We start from the raw sequence: 23035 nt of genomic DNA on the forward strand, positions 1-23035 counted from the left end.
TGTTGAGAACTGTACAGGCCATTCTTCTTCGCTGAGAGCACTACCACTGGATATTCCTACTTTGACATGTTGCTGCAATGGCTGATGCCTCAAATGCAATCAGACTTTATATTTCAGCAAGATTTGGCTCCACTCTATTTTCACTGTGAAGTACGTGGGTACCTGAACACACAGCTCGATGGATTAGCCGTGCTACAGCAGGGGACAGCTGTTTCATGAAATGGCTTCCCCCAATCGCCAGATCTCACTCTCAGTGACTTATATGGGGACACAAATATATTGTGTATATACCACCTCTGCCACATGATGTAGCAGAGCTCTGGGAAAAAATAAGGGAAGTGACTGCCACAGTCAACAATGCCACACTGCAACGGGTATATCCAGAACTGTTACTGTATTGACACTGCTGGTTCATGTAGCGAATGTTTGTAAAAAGAACTTTAAGAGTCTCTCTTCAAAACGCAATATGTATGACATGTACAATGTTTAGTTCTTGTGCAATAAATAACATTGTTCCCAGACTTTATGTACACCCTGTACAGAAGGTATCATGGGAGGGTGTGGGGGTAAGCAAGCTAACTTACCGGTAACTCAAAAGAAAATTTTGGAGCTGGAGGAGTGAATATTGCTGATAAAGACTCCCATGAGCTTGTACGGCAACCACTGCTGATGCTGCTGCTTCGGCTGCTGCCACAGCCACTGTCATCATTATATGATAAATCATCGAACCATGTTGCTGTCAGTATTTGCATTGCTAGTCCATCTTCTCCATCCCAGTCTCCTTTCTCTGAGAAACTCAAATCTGCAGCACTGATGTCCGAAATACTTAAGCTGCGCATGTCCCTGAAATGGAAACAGATGCATGTAAAAACATTTTATTCAGAAATTTCAAAAGGGTATTACAGAGCAGGAAAAATATAACTGATGGATTGCTGATGGCATGGGCAGTGTCTAAAGGAGTTATACAGGCTATACCACTGAAACCTCCCCAATTTCATGGACCCAGGAGAGAAAAACCACAGCATATATGACAATGAAAAATGCACCACATTGTAGAGCATTTCTAAGACTTTATATTCTCACATCAGAAGTGCCAAGTATCACCACCAGAGTGCAGGCATGGTTGCATGAAGTGAAAATAGCTACTCCACAGCAGCACATGCAACCAGTAGTGTGGTTCGCAGAAACAAAATCCCTGATTACTATGCAAATAAATTATTGTTGTGTGTATGAATGTGATCCACCTGATGTGAAAACAATTAAGGAATGGTATAGGAAGTTTCTGGCAGGGCACATTAGGGAGTTTCAGAAGAGACAGGGGAGAGCATCACAGAAACGTTTCTCAGAAGCCCACATAAGTCAATTCGTGAATCATCTAGGCAACTGTGTACCTTGAACAACATTGCATTGTTTAGTTCACCAGTATCTTCATATGTGCGCTTACAAAGTGCAAATTCTGCAACATCTGACACCAAAGGACAAACCACACTGGCAACAGTTTGCTGCGGATATACTGCAGTGTATTTATATGGGTGCCAGTTTCCTGGAAAGATGTTTATTCTCAGATGAGGCAACCTCTCATCTATCAGGAAGGGTTAATAGGCAAAACTTCCGGATTTGGGGTTAGCAAAACCTGCATGTTGTCATTGAACATGTTTGTGATAGCCCTAAACTAAACGTGTGGTGGGGTTAATGCACGACAGGATTGTTGGACCGTTCTTTGCAATGAGTCAGTGTATCTGGACATGTTTTAGCAGTTTTCTACCCTCTAATGCAAGACTTGCAATCCAATATTTTTCAACAAGATATGGAGCTCCACTGCATTGGTCAGCAGCTGTTTGCAAGTTTCTGGAGAGGAAATTTCCTGATTGTTGGATCTGACAGAGAACTCATTGCCTGGCCACCATGTTCACCTGGCTTTCCACCTCTTGATTTCTTCATGTGCAAATTTGTGAAGGACCATGTGTGTGACCAAAATGGACTATATTCCTACGTTGCAACATCATATCACTAATGCAATTACAACAATAACAGAGGAAATGTTACAAAGAACTTGGCAAAAAATTGAATATAGACTCAATATTTTTCGTGCTACAGATGGTTCACATGTAGATGTGTGTGTATGATAAAAAAATTCTTGACATGCTCTACAGTGTGATGCATTTTTCATTGTCTTATCTACTGCAGTTTTTTCCTGGGTCTTTGAAATTGGGGAGGTTTAAGTGGGACACCCTGTATAATGAACAAAAGATGAAGAAATGGAAAGTAGTGAAATCTAACAAGGCTGTGCTTTGGGAATTAGCTTATGAAATGAAAAAGTAAGAAGTGTTTACTAATTAGAGCAGTGTTAACTACCAAAAATATTGATAGCCTAAGAAGAATGTGTAAAATTCCAACAAGCAATATGAAGAGCAATAAACACAAATTAATTTTGTATCTCCACGCATGTAACTCACTACAAATTTTAGTTGTGAACAGCCCTTTAGCAACTTGACACCATTTAGTTACTGGAGGTTGCCTTGGAGTAATTTGCACTGATGAAAAAGACTAAAAATATTCTGCAGTGATCCCATAGTCTCAAAAGCTGGTTAAAAGTCGTGTGTAAACAGTTTTAAGGGGAGTAATAAGAAAAATTTATTAGTCGTCAAGTTACCAGAGACACACAAAAGTTTCTTTACAGGTCTGTTACCTGCAATAGAGTTACAGATCTTTTTAATAAACAATTACACTAAAACTATCACCAAGCTGTTAATTTAAGTCACAAATATCAAATATTTTCAATCCTCCTGAGCAAAATTCTACAAAGCTTTGTTTGTATTATACTTTGCAACATAGTTAATGTCAGCAAAACTAATTTTATGAAACTTTACCTGCAAAGATCCATTTGAGAATTGTACAATGGCATTGTCTTTGGTTTCTGAGGCTGTCTAGCCTTCTTTCTGTTGCTGCCAAATGGATCTGCAAACAACTGTGCAGCAAAACGACTGAAATAACCTCGCCTGTAATCTGTAACAAAAAATTAGCTTATTAGTTTCCCATTCATGTGATTGTTATTACATAGATTAGCAAGTGCTGTAAAATGCCTGGTATGCCAGACCTCTGCTGGAGTAAGGCACAACTGTACTAATAAACAGTGAGCAACTACTAACAGGGAAAAGTAAGGGAGTGGTTTAACACATCTCACTCTTAACTCTGAATTACCCAGTACTGAAGTTTGTGCATATTGTTAAACCACACATATTGTCCAGTGTTTTACAAGAGCTACAAGTTGCTCCATCTTGACACTATCATGCCACAGCCAAGAGTGGCCATTGCAGTACAATGGCTACAGCATTTAAGAAAGTTGAGTGAAATAAGGTGTTTATTGTTGGAACAAGGCTGCTACATTCAGCAGCACTTAGTGGGCCCAGATATGAGTGCAATTTCAAAGGATTTCTTGTAAAAAACTGAAGAGAATTTTAGGAGTAGCAAAGTGTGTATTGCTGCTGTAGTGTACTGCAATAGAGGGGAGAGGGTCCCAGCCAGTCCTCTCTCAGTCTGTTCTTTTAAAAAGAACACAGGAAGTGGCAGGCTAACAACCCTACACAATTTGACAAGAGTCAATGGAGTTTTCTGTCCTTACTCTACAAAGACACTGCAGACACTTTTTAGTTAGGAAGCTTGTGTCAGCAGTAATCACAATGATAAAATTTCTTTGCCATTTCAGTATTAGAATGGACAAGCCAACAAGGATGAACAAATCCAAGTAGCTGCAGCCACCAAAAGTGAACTGTAGCAGTTGTGACAGATGCAGGGGCTTTAATGTTATTTATTAATCTCCACTTTACACTGGGCATTTCACTTCAGCTGCCTTACAGAGGCTAATTTTTAGCTCAGTGTGTGAGTTCTATTGTCTAAATGTCTCTGGAGTTTAAAAACTGTCCATTTATGTTTCTCTTTGTGTATGTTCAATTTCCTCCTTAACCCTGTTTACTACAGGACCCACATACTTTATCAATATTTTAAAACCAAATGAGGGACACTTATTGTAACACAAAGAAAGGCAAACATATCCTTGGCAAAGTTAGGGATGTAAAAGAAGGGAAATAGCTTTTAAGCTTGGGGTGGTAGCTTCAAAGACATTTAAATCAGAACATCGTAACATTTTTATTATTACTGGTTAGTATTAGTACCCATGTCATGTAATAACACATTGTATCACAAAGCAATATGATACATGGATTGATACTTCCTATTTTAGATGCATTCCACTCTAGAAGCCCAGAAACTTTTTTATGTTCTCAGACAAATCACAATACATTTAACAGGGTGGGTCAGAGCCCACTATGTTATGGAATAACGTTTAACACCCAAAAATGCATGAATGTCAAGATGTTTTAACTTATATCTTAAGCTTCCAAGTAAGTGAAAAAGCTAGTTCCTTCTTTTAGATCTGCCCAGGGGATAGTCAACTTGTGTGTGTTGTGATAGCATTTTTCATGTTTCACAACTTTTACTCTATCATAATTTTAACAGACTGTCAGCTTCGCACCTGATCTACATTTTTGACTCAGGCAATGACTGATCCAGTATAGGCTTTTTATTGTCTTTTGAACCGTGTTTCTTATGTTGTGGCAACAGACGAAGCTTTCACAAAATAGGACAACCGACACTTCCTACAAAATTTGAACCGATTTGCATAATTCTGATGTACAGAAGCATCACTTCAAAAAACCCAGCTCAACGTTTTTACATGTGAAATCCAAATGAATCTGGAGTTTTTCAAACAGTTCAAACTTATCTTAGACCAATGTCCAACACACTGGTGGACATTTGAACCAGAAGTCTCACTCCAGTCAAGAGTTGTTCTAGGGTGGCTGTTTCAGAATGTAAGATCACGACAGTGCACATACATATGGTGACATTAGCTGAGTACTAATTTCAGCCTGATTAGAATCTTTTGCAAAAGGAATCAATTCAGTTTCAGATCATTGCCCAACCCTCAGATTACCATAACACAGACACAGTAAGATGTTCAGATGGCTACACAAGTGGCCACCGGTCTGGGCTAAATCAAACTTTTTACCTGATGCTCCCACCTCACAAAGAAACCAAGCATCAACATCCCACCTGCCTGCACTCCTGCCCAACAAATTCACAATCCTGTGCGTGTTCGTTTCAGAGATTTGTTACCGTGCTCCCCTGCTGTAATAACAGAATTGAGTATGTACTACCGTAGGCCATTAATGTTTCTTTTGAGCGGTATTATTTGCTAAATGGTTCCGAAGTGATCTTTTCAAACAGCTACCAACAACTATTTTTAAACCATCTTGTTTCTCGTTTTTAATGATGTTTTAAAATTTATTGGTTTAATGTTTTGCACTGCTTTGAAACTGATCTAACAGAATGAGCTCCTCCATGCCAACCAGCATTGATTCTGAGAACACCGATTGTGTTAAACCCCACTCTCACTTGTCACATGACATACTGGAAGCTTTCCATCAAGGTAGTCAGGCAGATTAAGTATTTAACATACAGGAAACATTTTAGTACCACACCTACACTTATTGTCGAAAGTTCAACCACATGGGGAATCAATTTTGTGACAGTCTTTTGGGAGGGAGGATGCAGCATGTTATCTTTGATGGACAGTCACTGTCAGATGTAATAACTTCAGGTACTGGGCTCCTTGCTGTTCATGTTGTATATTAATGACCTTTCAGACAGTATTAATAGTAACTGACTTTCCAGATGACGTGGTTATGTATAGTCAAATACTGTCTGGAAGAAGCTGCATAAATATTCAATCTAATCTAGGTAAGATCTGAAAGTAATGCAAAGACTGGCAACTGTGCACTCCACAAAACGAAAAACTTAGTATCGTATGTATCAATGATTCACAGTTTGAATCTGTTAACTTATAGAAGTACCTGGGTTTATCATTGTCGGGATATGAAATGGCATGACCACAGACTGCTGTGGATAGAGCAGGGGACAGACTTCAGTTTATTGGTAGAGTAATGTGGAAGTGCAAATCAATGTACGAAGGAGACTGCTTACGCATCACTCGTGTGGCCCATTCTGAAACGGAGTGTGGGACCCATACCAGATAGGACTAATGAAGGATATTTAACATAACAGCACGAATGGCAACTTGTTTGACCCATGGGTAAGTTACAGTGGTGCTGAAAAAGTGGCAGATTCGAAGGTAGACGGAAATTATCCCAAGGAAGTCTACCAAGTTTCAAGAAACGGCTTTATATGACGATTCTACGAATATACTTCAACCCCTTAGGTACCGCTCGCAGGACGGGTCGTGATGACATTGTAACTGCAGAACGCACAGAAGCATTCGAGTAATTCATCCGGCGCTCCATACGCGAGTTGAACGGGAAGAAACCCAAATAGCTGGTACACTGGGACGTACCGTCTGCCATGCACTTCGCGGTGGTTTGCACAGTATGTATGTAGATTTAAATTTAAATGCACGGCTGCCTCAAAATATCTACTGACAAATAACTCGATGACGCGACTGACCGCTGCGCAAAATTACACTGCCGCCACATCCTGCGTTAGAAGTGAACGGGAGTACACTCGGACATGTAGCAGTTGCGCCGGCTAGTCTCTAGCTGTGGCCGCTAGAGGCGTGAATCTCGAGCTTCGCGCGGCGGCATTCCTGGCGCCCTTGGCGAATCAGTGCGGCTGGTGTTGTCTTTCCCTCCCCCCTCCTGGCCCCTCACTCGCAGCTTTGCCCGCTACAGGTTCCGTGGCCGCAAATCTGGCAACGTGGCGCGTGACCTGCAGCCAGCGAACAGCGCACCACGCGACCAGGTACGGCCGACACGCTCGAGTGCTCGCGGAAGGCCGGCTGACCGCTGGTGGTGCAGTCCCTGGCCCTGACTGGGCGCACTAAGAAACAAATTCCGAAACTAGTACCAACTGACATTTCATGTTGCAATATGCAAACCCCGCCCATCCACCCCCTCCTTCCCAAATCTACGAGGGACACCATAATTCGAGTTAAAAGTCTAAAATACTATCTTGCAACAAGGTTCCTATGTCTTCCTCTGGACCTTTCTGCCTTTGATACTTTAATTGGTGTTTATTCTCAAAAATTTTAGAAAAGTTATGTACAGGCAACTTCTCAACCATCTGGCCACAAATAACACTATCAACAACACAGTTTGTATTTCTGAAGGGTTCTGATACCAAGAAGGCTATTTACACCTACAGTGAAAATGTACTTAATTCATTAAATAACAAGTTACAAGCAGCAGGTATTTTCTGTGATTTGTCAAAGGCATTCAATTGTGTGAACCACAACATCCTTTTAAATAAATTAGAATTCTATGGTATCACAGGCAGTGCTGCAAAATGGCTGAAGTCATACCTCGCTAACAGGAAACAAAGGGTGTCAGTGCAAGGGACTAGTGAATTAAGTCATCAGTGATCATCAGAATGGGAAGAAATTACATGTGGTGTCCCACAAGGATCCTTCTTAGGGCCATTGCTTTTTCTTGTGTACATTAACGATTTCTTATCAGTTACACTGCCAGAAGCAGAGTTCGTTTTGTTTGCAGATGACAAGTATTGCAATAAATAGTATGTCGAGTGTAGTTCTAGAAAGATCTGCTTATGATATTTTCATGGGTATTTTCATGGGTATTAATAAATGGTTTAAAGCCAACTCACTGACATTAAACTTCGAAAGACTATATGCAATTGAGAACCTGCAAGAGGTTTCCACCCAGCATATGCATAAAGTATGAAGAGCAGATAGAAGAGGTTGACAGTCTTAAACTCCTGGGATTACAACTTGATAAATTCAGTTGGGAGGAACACACCACAGAACTGCAGAAACGCCTTAACAAATCTGTATTTGCAATTCGAATGTTAGCAGACACAGGAGACATAAAAATGAAAAAGCTTGCATACTTTGCCTACTTTCATTCCATAATGTCATATGGTATAATATTTTGGGGTAACTCTTCAAGTAAAACGTTTTCGGAGTCCAAAAGCGTGTAATACATATTTGTGGAGTCAATTCACAGAGGTCATGTAGAAACCTCTTCAAAGAACTAGGTATATTAACCATTGCCTCTCGGTATATTTACTCCTTAATGAAATTTGTCCTAAATAATATATCTCTTTTTCCAACAGCTCAGTTCATACGTACAATACCAGGAACAAAAATGATCTGCACAAGGACTTAATAGCCCTTTAGTTCAAAAAGGGGTCCACTACTCAGGAACACATCTTCAATAGTTTGCCAGCAAACAAAAATTTAGTTACAAATAAAGATCAGTTTAAAAGGAGCCTGAAAGACTTACTAGTGGCCAACTCCTACTCTGTTGACGAATTTTTTAATAGAAACATGATTTATATATTCGTACTATTAGTATTGTTATTTTAGCTTAAAAATGACCTGTTCCACACTTACAAGGATCTCCTCAGCACGGATCTATGGAACGAAAAACTAATCTAATCTAACCCATGACAATTTCTTAACAGTGTGTCCATTTTTCCCGGTCTTCTGCAGCTGGTCCTGAGAATGGTGTGTTATCTCTTTAGTCTATCCATCGTCTAGGTGGTCTTCCCTGCAATCTTTCTCCTTCGACTGTCTGGGACGATCATTCTCGAGTTATCCTGTCGTCGAATTACGGGACGAAAGACCTGCAGAAACCGTTGGAAACAAATACAGGACAACCTCTTCTCCGCTGAGTTCGTTAAGGTTGCTTTTGTTGCCAGAGTGAAATTTCCACTCTGCAGCAGAATGTGCGTTGGTATGAAACTTCCAGGCAGATTAAAACTGTCTGACAGTTTGCCTTACGCGGGCAAGTGCTCTACTGGCTGACACCCAAGCGCGACTCGACCCCTCGCCCATAGCTTCAGTACCTCGTCTTCTTACCTTCCAAACTTCACGCCAAGAAGTTTTTTTTGTGTTATGTACGTTTGCTCATCCATGATATTCTCGGCAACGTCCTACGTCCACATATCTATTTCTTTTGAGGTCAGATTCAGTTACCGTCCACATTTCAACGCCATAGAAGGAAACGAAATACCAGAGATTTCAGGTCTCCCGATTTAGAAAGACGCTTTAGGGCTTTGTCTTCCGAATCACTGTCAGCGCCAATGCAGCATCCCTACCCAGAACAATCTTACGGCTTATTCCCTGGGTAGAGCCACCAGGCAGATGAAGTGACCAACTTCATATTCTGATAGCATATCAGCAGCTGGTAGCGATTCGCCTGTCAATTATATCCGTCTTTATTAATGGACATTCCACGTTTCTCTGAACTCAATGTAGTAATTTATTTCCACTTGTGATTCTGCACACAGTATGGCGTCATCAGCAAATCTTAAGTTACTGATTCTTGGCCCTCCAAACCGGTTTCCACCAGTCCATCTTCAAAGCCTTTCTCTTAACATATTCTCCAACAATGTTAAATAGAACCGGTGTCTGAATGCACCACTAACTCTTTTACGTGGTTCCAAAGGACTTCACGTAGCCGGGTCGGCACCATCTGCTATTCGCTCCATCAGCTGGTCAACTACCGATCTTCTGAGTATAATCTTGCTTCAGCACAACCGCTGGTTGTCCTCGTCCGCGGTATGAGACTATAACGATCCAGCCTTGAGGACATTAAGTTGTTATTGCGGAACATTGCCTTTGTAAAAGTCATCCTTATGGAATTTAAGGCCTCCAAAATGGCTATCCACCTGTCGAAATATCGGCGGTTGTCAAAGACGTCATCCGTCTGCATTCCACCAAGTCGCTTGCTGCCGGTTTTCTTCCACTAGTTGACGCAATAGTTCTGCAACCAGTTTATGCAGCGTCCACATTTATTACAAGTACTCTTATAAATAAGTCCCGTCTGCGGAATCTTAACTGGCGTCCGTGAATTAGCAGACCGAGTCACTTCTGCACGCCATAAACATCGCTGCGGCTGATTAAGATACAGCCGCCAGTGCGTCTAAGACAACCATATATATTGCATCCAGTCACGTGACCGCCTCTGCTGTGACCGCGCAATTTGCTCCCACTTAGCAAGCAGCAGCAGCAGCAGCGCAGGTAGGCGCAAGAGGGCAAAGATGGTACGGCCGTCGCACCCATGCGATACATCTGCTCCACTATTTGGACCCGCCAGTGCGTTTGTGTTCAGGTTACTTAAACAATGCAGCTGGGTGACGTAGTCGACAACCTCCGAAATTTCGACAGCTGCACACCCTGTCATTTTAACAGCTTTACCGTGAATTCTCTTAAGTTACCTAATACTGCATACGCCGGGAGAAATTGAGGTGTCACTAGACCGTTAGTGTGACGGCCCACAGCTGAAAAATTAATGCAGTCATGAGGAACAATATCCAACTTTAAGCTTGGCGACAAAGTTGCAGGATATCTACATTTTTCCTACTGTTTTCACTTCAGAATATCTCTGAACGGTAGTATCTTATCGATAAGCTGTTGAGGGCCCCGCCTTGCAACAAAATTGCGTATTTAGTTTAATCCTCAAACACGGTTCGCCGCGGTGGGTGTTTTCTTTAATTCTGACTTTTTCGTATTATCCAACAATGTGGTTCAAGATTTTCTTCTTGTGGTTCACATTTAACTTTTCTAAATATCACGTAATGCCAACCCAGTTAAGCTACCTTTCTTAATGATGATCCTGCCAAATTACACGAACGGAAAATAATCCAAGCACCATATGATGACTTGCGGAGTATGTAGGTGAAGGCATACACGTAAGAGCGAGTGGAACTTTTAAGAAACTATGATGAGGGACTATCTTTTCTCCTGGATGTTTGTTAAGCAGAAAACACTGTAGGTCAAAATGGAGGCATAGTATGATTAAGTATTTGGTATGGAGACTGGCACGGTAGGTGGCGAGAATAGCTTGTTCGATTGAAGCCTGAAGAGGGTAAGATTTTTGGTCATTCTTTTCGGTCTCTCAAACATTTCCTTTCAGTATTGTGTGCGGATAGTGCATTTACTTAAGAGCTTAAATTTAAACTATTTCAGTCTCAATGGCATATCTGTTAACTTTGCGTTTACAGTACGTATATGACTGAACAGTATCATTTGCCGTAGCGAAGAGTATAGCCGCCGGGACGAGTCCTCTTACAGCGAACAGTCCGTAATTATGAACCGAGGCTCAGTCACCTGCGGCTCTGTAGATCTGTTCTGGGTCGAGGAGGAGTCGCAGTGTTACTATCATCTCCTCCGGCTCCCCACTTGCCCTCACGATCTCCACTGACGTGCAACACATGTACTATGTAAGTTTATTAAATTTACGTACAGTATTTTCATGTATAGGTCTAGTAATTTGTCGACATCAGTATCGCCCAAGAAATTCTAATTCAGAAAACTCGATCCTTCCAAAAGTACATACCCGAAATTGAGACGTACACGAGTCAACGTGAGAACTTGAAGAGCAACGAACACACTGAGAATGTCAATTTACTCAACATAAAATCTACATGCGCATTACAGTGTTTGAAGAAGCACTACAATTGTGGAAACTGCTGGAAACTATGGCTACACAAGCACGTATGTTGTTTGAGTTTTTTCCCTTAGTACAGGGTTTTCCCTTTTTGCTTTCACTTAGTTCTGTTCTTTCTGATGACCTCTCGACAGGTCTTCACCTGGAGATCCGAACGGGGCAGATTACGCCCGCAATATTTTTCTCATTGGTAGGCCATTGAGTCAAATCAGAGCTGCACTGTATAGTAAGGGTAGAGAAGCCACCCCACCCCACCTTGCTCAATGGTTCTTGGGGGCTAAGGTTATTTATGTATGGGAAAATACTGCTATTTAAACCTTGTTTTGAAAGCATGAAGACTTCCCCTCCCCTTTACTTCATGCATCCCGGCCTCTTCGCATAGAGTTACTTGTGCAGGAGCTAATACTGGCCTGCAAAATAAGGTTTTATGGAAAGTGGCTCTGACTTAAAATCTGAAGCCCTTAGACAAATTGGATGTGTTTAGGGGTTTCGACCGACCGAAGCCAAGCTCTCCACCCAATGAACTGTGCCGTGTGTAGCGCCGGTGTGCCAACCTCTAGACAGATGTTGCCATTTTGTCACCGCTCGCGGAATTAAACGCTGTTCTATTACAAATGAGAGTCAAAATGGACTTACAACTTCGGAATGATATAGAAATTTTTATTTTGCCAAGCACCAACCTTACAATACTTTTTAAATGAACACACCGCAATTTGACTTTTTCAATTACGACCAGGTTTCGGGCTTTTTGCCATTTTCTAGCGGTTAGATTAATGCCGAACATATATTGCAAGACAAAGCTTATTGCCAATTTAGAGTTTTATGTCCTGCAATATGTTAATGACACTCACTCGAAAATGGCATGCAAGGCCGAAACCTTGGGTCATAATTAAACGATACAACCTAATGGCGATGTGTTCATTTGAAAAATATGGAAATTTATTGAGAACTTACAGAATCTGTAGCAAACAACCTCAAGTTTGATTACATAGTGCACCGGTCCCCATTCCCCAACCTCGATAATTGCTTCCCAGGTAGATGGATCGATGGATTGGTCGCGAAGCGCCAATCGCACGGGCACCTCCCTCCCCTGACTTAACACTAAATTTCTTTCACTTGGGCTTCATTGAAGACCAAGTGCATGTTTCTCCCCTAAAAAACTATTTACTCGGCCCGAAAAATCGAGTCTTCGCTGCTGTTGCACAAGTTACGCCCGATTTGCAGGAAAAAAAAGAGGGTGAAGAAATTTATTACCCGTTTTATGTTTGCCACATCACAATGGTAGTCACATCGAAACAAAATGATACTTCACATTTAGACTAGATGGACGTTAATTCATAAAATACGATTTTTCATTGTTTTACGTGTTTAAGTTCAGCCTATATTGAAGCCCTCTGTTATAAATAGCAAAGGTCAGATTTTTTACTACAGTTCCAACAGTTTTAAATAATTTCATTCGTTATGCACCTGATATTTATTAGATGATGAGCACCACCACTATGTTTACTAGTCCTAATTTAAACGGCGTTTCTTGAACTTACAGGTACATAAATTAGAAATTTTTACACGAACGTCTATTTTGCTTTACCATGATATTTCCTCAGGCCTGTTGCTGGTTTCAGGATTCGTTTTCTTGAGTAATTGTGGGGGTACAACAGCACTGAATTCGTGGTCGTCTTAAACTCTGCCAGTGGCTGAAAAAAGTAATGTAGCTCATAACCTCACGTTGCAGCTTACTACCTTTATCATGAGATCTTTTGCGTCAAATGTGATCTGCTGACGTTCCGAACTGCACGAATCATCCACTGCTAATTAAGAAAGTAATGGGCTCCCAGCCGCTGAAGTAACAGCGCGAGTTAATTTTTTCCTTGCATTAGCTACTAATTCGCTCACAGCTTTCTCTTTGCTTTCTTTAGTCTTGTTATCTCTTTAACATCCAAGGCAGAGCCCTGTTCTTGTTTCTGTGCAGAACCAAGTGGGTTCTCAGAGCATACACTCAATGAACATAAGTGGAACAGGGCGGTGCTGTAATAGCTGAGTGCGGTCAGTCGGGACTTGTGTAGGCTGCTACGAAATTTGTCGATCGGTCAACAGATAAATTAGTGCATATGGCAAAAAGAATTAGACGTGGCAGTCTGATATTCGATCGTTGACAGTAGGAATGAGTTAAAGATAGCAGACCGCGCTTCGAAACAACTTGTGGAGTTGGGATAGGGATAGGCACTGAATCGTCGACGCTATGCAGTACGGAGCGTCATCCTGTCTATCTGGTGTTGCCGGCGACACAGAAGGGAAACGCTGAGGGGGAAGCGAGGGGCAGGGAAAAGGGGGAGGGGGGAAGGGGCAGCTGGTTGCGCAAGATCACACCACAGCTTGTGCTGCGTGCCTCTGCCCGTGTCGCAAGCGCTCCACTGCAACCGCACAGCCGTACACAACCAGTGGGTGTATGGACCGCGTCACCAGAGCAACGAAAACATTCTGTCCTGACTCGCCGTATCAGACTAGCTTAAGCCTCGTTAACACCATCCACTACTTTTAACCGCACCATTCAAACCACTGCAGTTCACATCTGGTAATTCCAGCATACTGGAAGTGGTTTCCTCACAAGGAGCAAAAAGGGTGAAAGATTGCCTTTGTATCATCAGAGTAGTACATATGACAAGTCTTCATTAAGCTCGCCGACTGTTCGCCCAACTACCCAATTAAGAGCAAGGCATTTTCGAATCTAATATTTTTCAAGTCGTGCTACAGCGAGATGGAAACAATTACGGTTATGTCCTACTGAGAATATCTAGTTACAGTTCAAATATTTGTCTCGGAACCAAGGCATGCTTTCCTAAAAGCCACATTCAGTGTAGTTGCAAGCGAAGGTATGTACAGTTACGGACAGTGGGAGCCCGACGTTTACTGAAATATATCAAATCGCCCGTTACTAGACACAGCTCATTAGCTTTCTCTGAAGGATCTATGACTTTTCAGTCTAAAGTCTTGATATACAGACGTAGGAAAATTAGACGGTAATGTATGAATTAGATTTCCACGTATTCAGACACATTACGGTGCATATTTAACTGCTGCCTGTCTTTCCTACTGAGTGAAGTCTCCAAACGCTTTCTGCTGAATTATTTGTTAGCCACTGAGGAGGCGAAAGATATTAAACCAAACCGTTTCTAGTGTTAATACTGGCCACTGAGTAGATGCCCTACGCCTCTGCTATCTCTACTATGTTAAAATATGATTTAATGATAATTACAAGTGAATATCAGCAAGGAGCATTTTTTACAGCAGTTTTTACAGACTTTTCAAATTTCTAGTCATCGCGTAGACCGTGCATTAAAATCTATGCACGAACCGCTCGAGAGCAGGTAGTGTGCACGCAACGATATCAAGCCACTTGCGCTGTTTTTTTTCGGCGAGCTCAAAGACGCTCGAAACCCTTACGCACTCCGTGAGCTATGTGGCTCTTACAATGATAGGCGAGGTTCTCCGCTTTGCGCAGGTTTTTATGCCCGCAGCAGCACGCGAACAGCTGGCGAGAATGTTGTTCTCAAGTGCACAAGCACCCTTAGATAACTTTGCTAGCAGCAGTTGCGCAGACGCCCCGCCCGACATTGTTTCACAATTTTTGTACGTGTCGAAACGTTCAAGCGTGGCACTACACAGCGAACGGGCGGTAACGGGCACATCGGTCAGCGCCGCTTTCACCGGCCACGAAGACACCCTGGAACATGGCTCCGTGCTATCCAGTTCATTTACGACGTCACAACAGCTTCGTTTGGAATCTCTGCGTGTGTACACACACACACACACACACACACACACACACACACACACACACACACACACGATAGTATCCGGTTAGCAACGACAAGAAATAACTGATAACACTCTTGACGTTCACACGACCGCAAGCAAATAGCGGCAGCTCTTGCTGTTAATGCACGATATGCGATGAACTCAAAGCTACAGCTACAGACTATTCCACACAAATATAAAAAAAACAACACGCTTGAAGTACACATAGGCCGTTCGCTAATCGCCAACGCCATCGTTTCTATTACTAGAGCGTCATCTATCGAATCTCGTTCTGGTTGAATTCTAAAAATATCTTAACGGTCAGAATCTGAAGATTAAGCCCTCTTAGGAGTTCTCATGTAACCGAAAATTGTAATTCGTAACAGTAAGTGCGCACAATTCGCCTTACAGAATAGTCGATCTCACCATTTGTAACAAACTTTTTAGACAACTCATTTCATGACAGTTTTCTGTTGCTACCACTTGTTACTTCCGAACGGCGAAAGCAGGTTTTAGATTACGTTTTTACACGTCTTGCTATCCCGATGAAAAATCTAGTTTCCCATTTTTTTCACTGTAAGCATCCCGAAATAAGCTGTTCGAGTTTCCGATTCAGTCAGCACGACGGCTGTCTTTTTCGATTAAATATACGAAGTGGATAACCAATACTACTTCGCTCCACAAAGTATTGCGTACCGATTAACCGACACTTAAATTTAACACGGAATATGATACCCGAAGCACTTTCCAAAAACGGCGCCTATATAACCAGCAAATCCGGTAGCCAGAAGCTTATTTCAAAAAATGTATACTGGAGAGTACTTTAAAGACAGTTCAACAACGATGAGAAGAGATACTGGGGAAATATTTACGAAAGCCGCATTTTGGAGCCCATTGTAAAAATGTGGGAAGGGTGTTTGCGCTCTTAACTAGTGGTTACTGGAGTGTCTTCGACTTACACACCCTGAAGACGTCGCCGAGGAAGAATACTTCTGTCAACACGTCTAATCACAGCACAATTTTCCCGTGCCTACTTTCAGTTATGCTACCTAAATGAACAGGTTCAGCTCATTTTGGAAAAAAAGTATGTAGAGTCAGATGTAGTTCAAATGGCTCTGAGCACTATGGGACTTCTACGGTCATCAGTCACCTAGAACTACTTAAACCTAACTAACCTAAGGACATCACACACATCCATAGCCCAGACTGTAGCGCCTAGAACCGCTCGGCCACCCCGGCCGGCTCAGATTTAGTCAAACAGTATCATTCTCTTACAGGGGATGTTCGTGTATGAGAGAAAGGGTACAAAAGTATTTCGAATACTTTAAACATGTAAGTCTTTTTGCTTCAACAGTGACAAGGTTCTGGTAGGAGATTTAACTGTCAACACCCGTCAGCCCAAAGAAGAAATGACTTCCGTGTCGACCTAGAGAGCTCGTTTGCGTGTGAGGATACTTCGCACGGTCAAACGGGGCAGCGCAGATGGCGAACCGTATTTTAACCCTCCTACCTTCCGCCCTCTCGCAGTGTTCAGCTGTAGTGCCTAATAGTTACGCAACGTCCGCCGTAACTCCGTAACGCTGCCACCTCTTCACTGTACTCCGAAGCTTTATTGCACGGCACTCGCGATCGTCAAGGTGCGAACACTGTGCGCGCAGCGCGGACAGATTGTTAACGGCCGGCCAATATGGCGGCCCGGCGCGGGGCACCGACCTGTTGGCATCTCGGCGCCGGTGGTGGCGCGGGCCCTGGCGCGCCACTTCGCCATCAGCTGATGCTCGTCCGCGCAGACCGACCGCCGCCTGCGCCCGCTCGCCTCCCACTGCCGCTGCCTTCACGCTGGCACCGCCGCGCTCTCAGCGGCCGGCCGCGGGCTATCGCAGCGCGCTCTTATCTCACCGGCTGACACCATCGCTCGCCGCTCTGCAGCCTCTGTAGGCTAATTCTGCTGGCCGCGACGGGGCCAATTACGGCTCGGTTCTTATTAGATGTCAACTGAACTGATCGTGACCTCAAATGTTGGAACATCAACTCCCCACTTTGCTCAGGCCGGTATTACACTATCAAGTTTGTCAAATCTCTTTGTCAACGATATTTGATGGTGTAATAGGGAACTGTCAAATGTTGTCCAATATTTGATCAAATCTAGGGCCTCGCTGTAGATTTGATCAAAGAAGACGCTTGTCTTCTGTTCACTGAAATCTGTTTGCTATGCGAATTTTGTCAGACATAGGGGATATAAAAATGAAAAAGCTGGCATACTATGCTTACTTTCATTCCATAATGTCATATGGGATTATTTTTTGGGGTAATTCATCAAGCCAAGCTAAAGTTTTCCGGGCACAAAAACGTGCGGTAAGAGTTATATGTGGTGTGAACTCAGGAACATCCTCCAGAAGCCTGTTTAGGGAACTAGGGATACTAACTACTGCTTCCCAATATATTTATTCCTTAATGAAATTTGTCATTAAAAATATATCACTTTTTCAAACCAACAGCTCAATTCACGGAATCAATACTAGAAATAAGAATAATCTTCACAAGGATTTAAAGTCACAGGTGTGCACTATTCAGGAACACATTTTCAATAACTTGCCAGCAGCCATAAAAAGCTTAACAGCCAATGAAATTCAGTTGAAGAGAAGCCTGAAGGATTTATTGGTGGCCAACTCCTACTCCATTGATGGGTTTCTCAGTACAACCAACTGATTTGTGTGTATAAAGTACAAACTTCTGCACCATTTCAGTGCAGTAATGTGTTCATTGTAAATAAGTATTATAGTAGTTGTGTTACATGTTTATTACCTTATAAGAAAATACTTTTTTATTTTAAATTCAGTGCATTAGTGTTTGTAAAATGACTTTCATATAGTGTTCATCAAAAAATGACTATCATTCCACTTGGGACCTGTGGAATGGTACATTAGCTTATTTGTTTTAGTTGTAAATATTTGTCATGTATTGTTTTTCTGACATGTTCCACATCTTGGAGGACCACCTCAGTACGGATCAATTGGAATGAAAGTAAATCTAATCTCGTGACATGTTACCACATGGAGCGCTAGCATCGCTACATTCTGTCGTCTGTAGTGCTTTATAAACATTGCCGGTAAATACAATTGGTGTGTGCCGACAACTACAAAATTAACAGAGATGTATGAAGCTGATCCGCTTTACAACGTGAGGCACGCTGAATACAAAAATAGATTACAAAGATTGGAGACCTGACCTAACCTAACCCTCTTCTGTAATGTGTTACAGTGAGCCTGTCTTCTGCAGATGTAGCAGTTCTTAAGTGAATATTATTGTTTGTGATATGAGGATACACTACATTGAGCACATACAGAAATATATGCTCATCCATTCGTAAGTAATTTATGTACGACTTTACGTCCGCCACTATATCACGTAACAAGTTTTGTTGAATGCTTTAATCGTGTCGTCGTAAAACCCACGGCTTCACCCAGGTATGTTTCCTTTTTTTCCCGCTTCTCTTCCGCATGTGCACACAGTGCAATTATGGTACATGCAACTGCTGCGGTTAATAACAAGTTGTCAGCCATCTTGAACTTTGACGAAAAATATGATGCCAGTGTAATACCCCTCCTAGCGCTACGTCAAAGATCTTTGTCAAATATATTTGACGGAATATTTGATCACAGCTTTGATCAAATCTTTGACAAAGAAATTTGATAGTGTAATACCGGCCTTAGCACAATACCGAGCGGAGAGTAAAGCAATGTCACAAAAGTCATGGGCCTTCCTAACACCATGTCAGCCCTCCTTTTGACCGGTGTCTTGCAATAACTACGTAGCACTGAGCCAACTCGTTTGGTAGTCCCCTGCAGAAATATTGATGGTCTCGATGCTAAATGGGAGAATGCATAGCAGGGTCTGGGAAGAGGCGTCGTGGAAAACCATCACCTAAACCACGACCCAACCAAAAGGGTTGAAGGCTTCAATCTCAACAGGAAACACTGGTCCGCTCTAAACAGGTTCCGCACGGGAGCTGGACGATGCAGACAGCAAACAACCAAATGGGGCTATACAGACGATTCGCGTTGTGACTGGCGAGCTACAAACAATGGACCATCTTGTTTTAACATTCATGGTTTCAGAGACTGCTCTGATGTCGCTCCACAAGTTAACGGACAATGTCAGGAAATGGCTCCATAATCTTAATGTTACTGTGTAATTGTCTTCAATTTAGTGATTTTTGTTCCATTTAATGTAATAATGTAGTTTCCCTGACAATTGTAATAACTGATAATTTGTTTCCACACTAATTTCCAAACGTTCATTGTGATTTATATTAATCTCGTCTGTTCTTTGTGAAATGTATCTGGCAGATCGAACGAGAAATTGAGCCATACCTGCCTCAAACCGTCCGTAACCACTTAAGTGTTACTTCTGCAACATTTTGTGCACAAAATCACCTCTATTGTGTCCCATAAATTTTCGATGGGATTCATCTAGGGCGATCTGGGTGACCAAATCATTTGCTCGTCTTGTCCAGGATATTTTTCAGACCAATCTAACAATTATGGTGAGGTGACTAGACATTGCTGTTTGCGAACGTGAAGTCTATGAATGGCAGCAAGTAGTCGAAGAAGCCATTCCAGTCAATGATCGGTTGAGTTGCCCAAGAGGATCCAGTCCATTCCAAGTGAACAGCCCACACCTTCCTTCATGGAGCCACCACCAGTTTCAACAGTGCTTGTTGACAAACGGGCTCCACGGTTTCGTGATGTGTGTTACACTAAACCTACCATCAGCTCTTACCAACTGAAATTCGGACTACTCTGACCAGGCCACTGTGTTCTAGTCGCGTAGGGTCCGACCGATACGGTCACGAGCCCCGGAGACGCGCTGCAGGCGATGTGCTGCTATGCTCCGATCCACGAACGATAACGGTTTGCTCAAGTCTACGAACGGACGGGGACTGCATTGTTGACGATTCTCAGCGACAGTTGCGGTACGCGCATGCGGGTGCATTCCACTTTAAGCAGCGTATATCCTGCAAATTCTGTCTCACTTATGCAGATTTTGTCACCAAAACTTGCGATGACAACTCGCAACAAGTGTAATCTAAATTCACTGTACAACTCGCCGCGATCACGTTTAATGCTCGCATTAGCTGCGGCACAAAGAAGATACTGAATGCCCATTGGCTGTCTAAGTATACTTGACGTAGGTGCGAACAAGTCTTAACTCGACAGCCATCGTTCGTAACTACAATTATAGCGAAGGTACTCTGCGTCGGTCGTGTGTTGTCATAGCTCAATACGCCAAATTTCGCTGCACTGCTTTAACGGATACGTTCTCCGTACATTTCACATTCATTTCTCTGGTTATTTCACGCAGTGTTGCTTGTCTGTTAGCACTGACAAATCCAGGAAATGCTGCTGCACTGTCCTAACGTGAAGGCAGTCGTCCATTGCGTTGTCCATGGTGAGGTAATGCCTGGAATTTGGTGTTCTTGGCACACTATTGACACTGTGGATCTCAAAATATTGAATTTCCTCGAGTTTAGGGAAATGGGATGACCCTCACATGAATCATTTGAGCACAGGTGACAGCTTCTCCAATGCACTGACGCGTTATACCACGTGTACGCGATGCTATCGTAATCTGAGTGCATATTGCTACCTCATGATGGTCGTCACCTCTTTAGTACCAAAATTAGGGAATTGGGAGTAAGTTATGAACTCTCCATTGGCCATTAATGAACTTCGTCCTTTGCAGCCATTAGCTCGAAAAAATTCTGGTAGTACAATGCGTTTCTTTACTTGATCCAGTGTTTTGTTTTGTTAGTACCACCGAGTACTTACGTAAAAGATTAGTAACAATCCGCGCCAAGTATATATCTTTTCACTAAGACAGTCCGAACACTCACGATTTCTACTGAAATATCAATTTTGTACGGATAATATACCTGCACAACCCCAGGAAGTTCAGGAAAGTCCTGGTGAACAAACATGTGGCCATGTAACACCACTAGTGTATGTACATGTAGAACTACTCGGTATGACACGAAGCCACTAATTAGGTCAAGGTGGTAAAATTTGAACCTAACTCGGCATGAATAATGAGATGACAGCTCGGAGTGCTAGCCATGTTGCTACGCGCGTTTCCTTCGTCCTGATCTGAAAATATGGTGAGGTAGAGAGTACTTTAATGCACTCAGTCTTGTGTCCTTCCCATCATTTGCATACTTAAGACATTGAACATACACGTTCGATCACTTCTATCAGTACTGTCACTATTTGTAACTAAGGGAACTTTCAGAGTGTTTTTGTAGCTTACAAGTGCGCAACGTCGAAGTTATAAGCGCCCTTACGCATATTAAAAGAAACTAATGTGAATAAAATTACAGTCGCAAGTTGAGGAGGAAAACTATGTAATGACCCCCCACCTCACTCGCAGTGACCCAATCACTTGCTCACAGGTCTTTATGTAAAAGGGTGAACTTATGAAAAGAACATGTGATCACACTAAGAACATCCCAAAAAATTTAGTTATCAAGTTGGCCACATCACGAAACCGTAAAGTCCTAATAACCACATTCGCTTCAGCGTTACTTAAAGGGCAAATCTGCCGCTGACCTCTGGTCTGAAAATAAAATACATTCCAGGAAAATGTGGCGCAGTGATATGTACGCAACAAGCACGCTGCTTTATCAGAAGCGCTGACGTTCAGTTCTGCGGCGAGCAAGCAGGGCCGGCTCCTAACAGCAAAGTGTCGGCATTCCGCCTGGGCCGTTTATCGCAGCCAGACCAATTGCCCGGCCGCAATCTGTGGTGCGCAGAGAGCGAGCAGCGCCTCGTGCTACCCACCGCTACACATTCCTCGCCGCTCGGGCGAGCGTTTCACTTCCTGCCTTCCCGCCCCTCAGCCCTTCCCCTTCCTTGACCGCCCGCCCGCCCCCCCGCCCAGCCCCCCCCCCCCCCCCCGCACGATGGCAGACACTTGTTCCTCCTATGGGTGTGCAGGCAATGAACCGCTACTCCACGGGCTGCCGGGCTCCCCTGATCAGATCCCCTGAGCGCGTGCGCACTCTAGAACCACGCTGCTAATTACGGCGGTGAAGCCTCTTAAATAATGCAAACGAATCTGACCACTTGTGCTTGAGTAATAAGCTGCTACGATCGGAGTGTCGTTTTAGGACGATTGGCACGCCATTTTAAATCACAAAAATAAATACCACGTATTTTACATAGGAAGACGAATAGAAATACTATTCCATTACACTATAGGCAACGTCTCATTGCAGACAAATACCGTGAAATACCTTTGAGTAAACTTCTGCAGCGATCTGAGGTGGACCACACTTAAGCAACGGCAGGAAAAGCAGATCCACACATTGTGGGATAATGTGAAAAAATTGGTCGACGAAGGTAGTAGCTAACGGACTACCTACTTGTTCGATCGATTCTGTAGTTCTGCTCATCAGTTTATGACTCACCAGGTTGGCTTAATGGCAAAGGAAATTGAAAGACAGGCTCGTTCCGTTACTCCGGTGGTACAAGCTACAACAGATGCGTTGTCTATCGCGGAGCAATTAACCGTTGCAGTCCCGACAGTACGCTCCAGGAGGGGTCAGGCAATGTCACTTCCACATAGGCCGACTTCTGGCAAAAGGTGCACACAGAAAATTTAAAGCTCATACTGTGGTTGAGCTATCTTTCTTTCCACGCAGAACTCGTCGATTTATAAGGGGAAGGAAGGGGTAATTGTAGTAGAAGTAACTTCCGCCACAC

General features: G+C 42.9%; 1 protein-coding gene across 2 annotated transcripts in view; it reads right to left on the minus strand.

Annotated features, from left to right (window-relative positions):
• The window catches only part of LOC126458454 (uncharacterized), a 52939-nt gene that overhangs the window by 12426 nt on the left and 17478 nt on the right, over positions 1–23035 (minus strand). Inside the window, exons 1-3 of one of the 2 annotated variants that reach the window (XM_050095524.1) lie at positions 16989–17093; positions 2871–3006; positions 585–843 (exon numbers count right to left, since the gene is read on the minus strand). In XM_050095524.1, the coding sequence (XP_049951481.1) occupies positions 585–843; positions 2871–3006; positions 16989–17043 (450 nt within the window). In that variant the 5' untranslated portion in view covers positions 17044–17093. Of the gene's footprint in view, positions 1–584; positions 844–2870; positions 3007–16988; positions 17094–23035 lie in introns of those variants that run through there. The other variant, XM_050095523.1, reaches the window with a different exon arrangement.

Source organism: Schistocerca serialis, chromosome 2, assembly GCF_023864345.2.
Source record: "Schistocerca serialis cubense isolate TAMUIC-IGC-003099 chromosome 2, iqSchSeri2.2, whole genome shotgun sequence".
NCBI lineage: Eukaryota > Metazoa > Arthropoda > Insecta > Orthoptera > Acrididae > Schistocerca > Schistocerca serialis.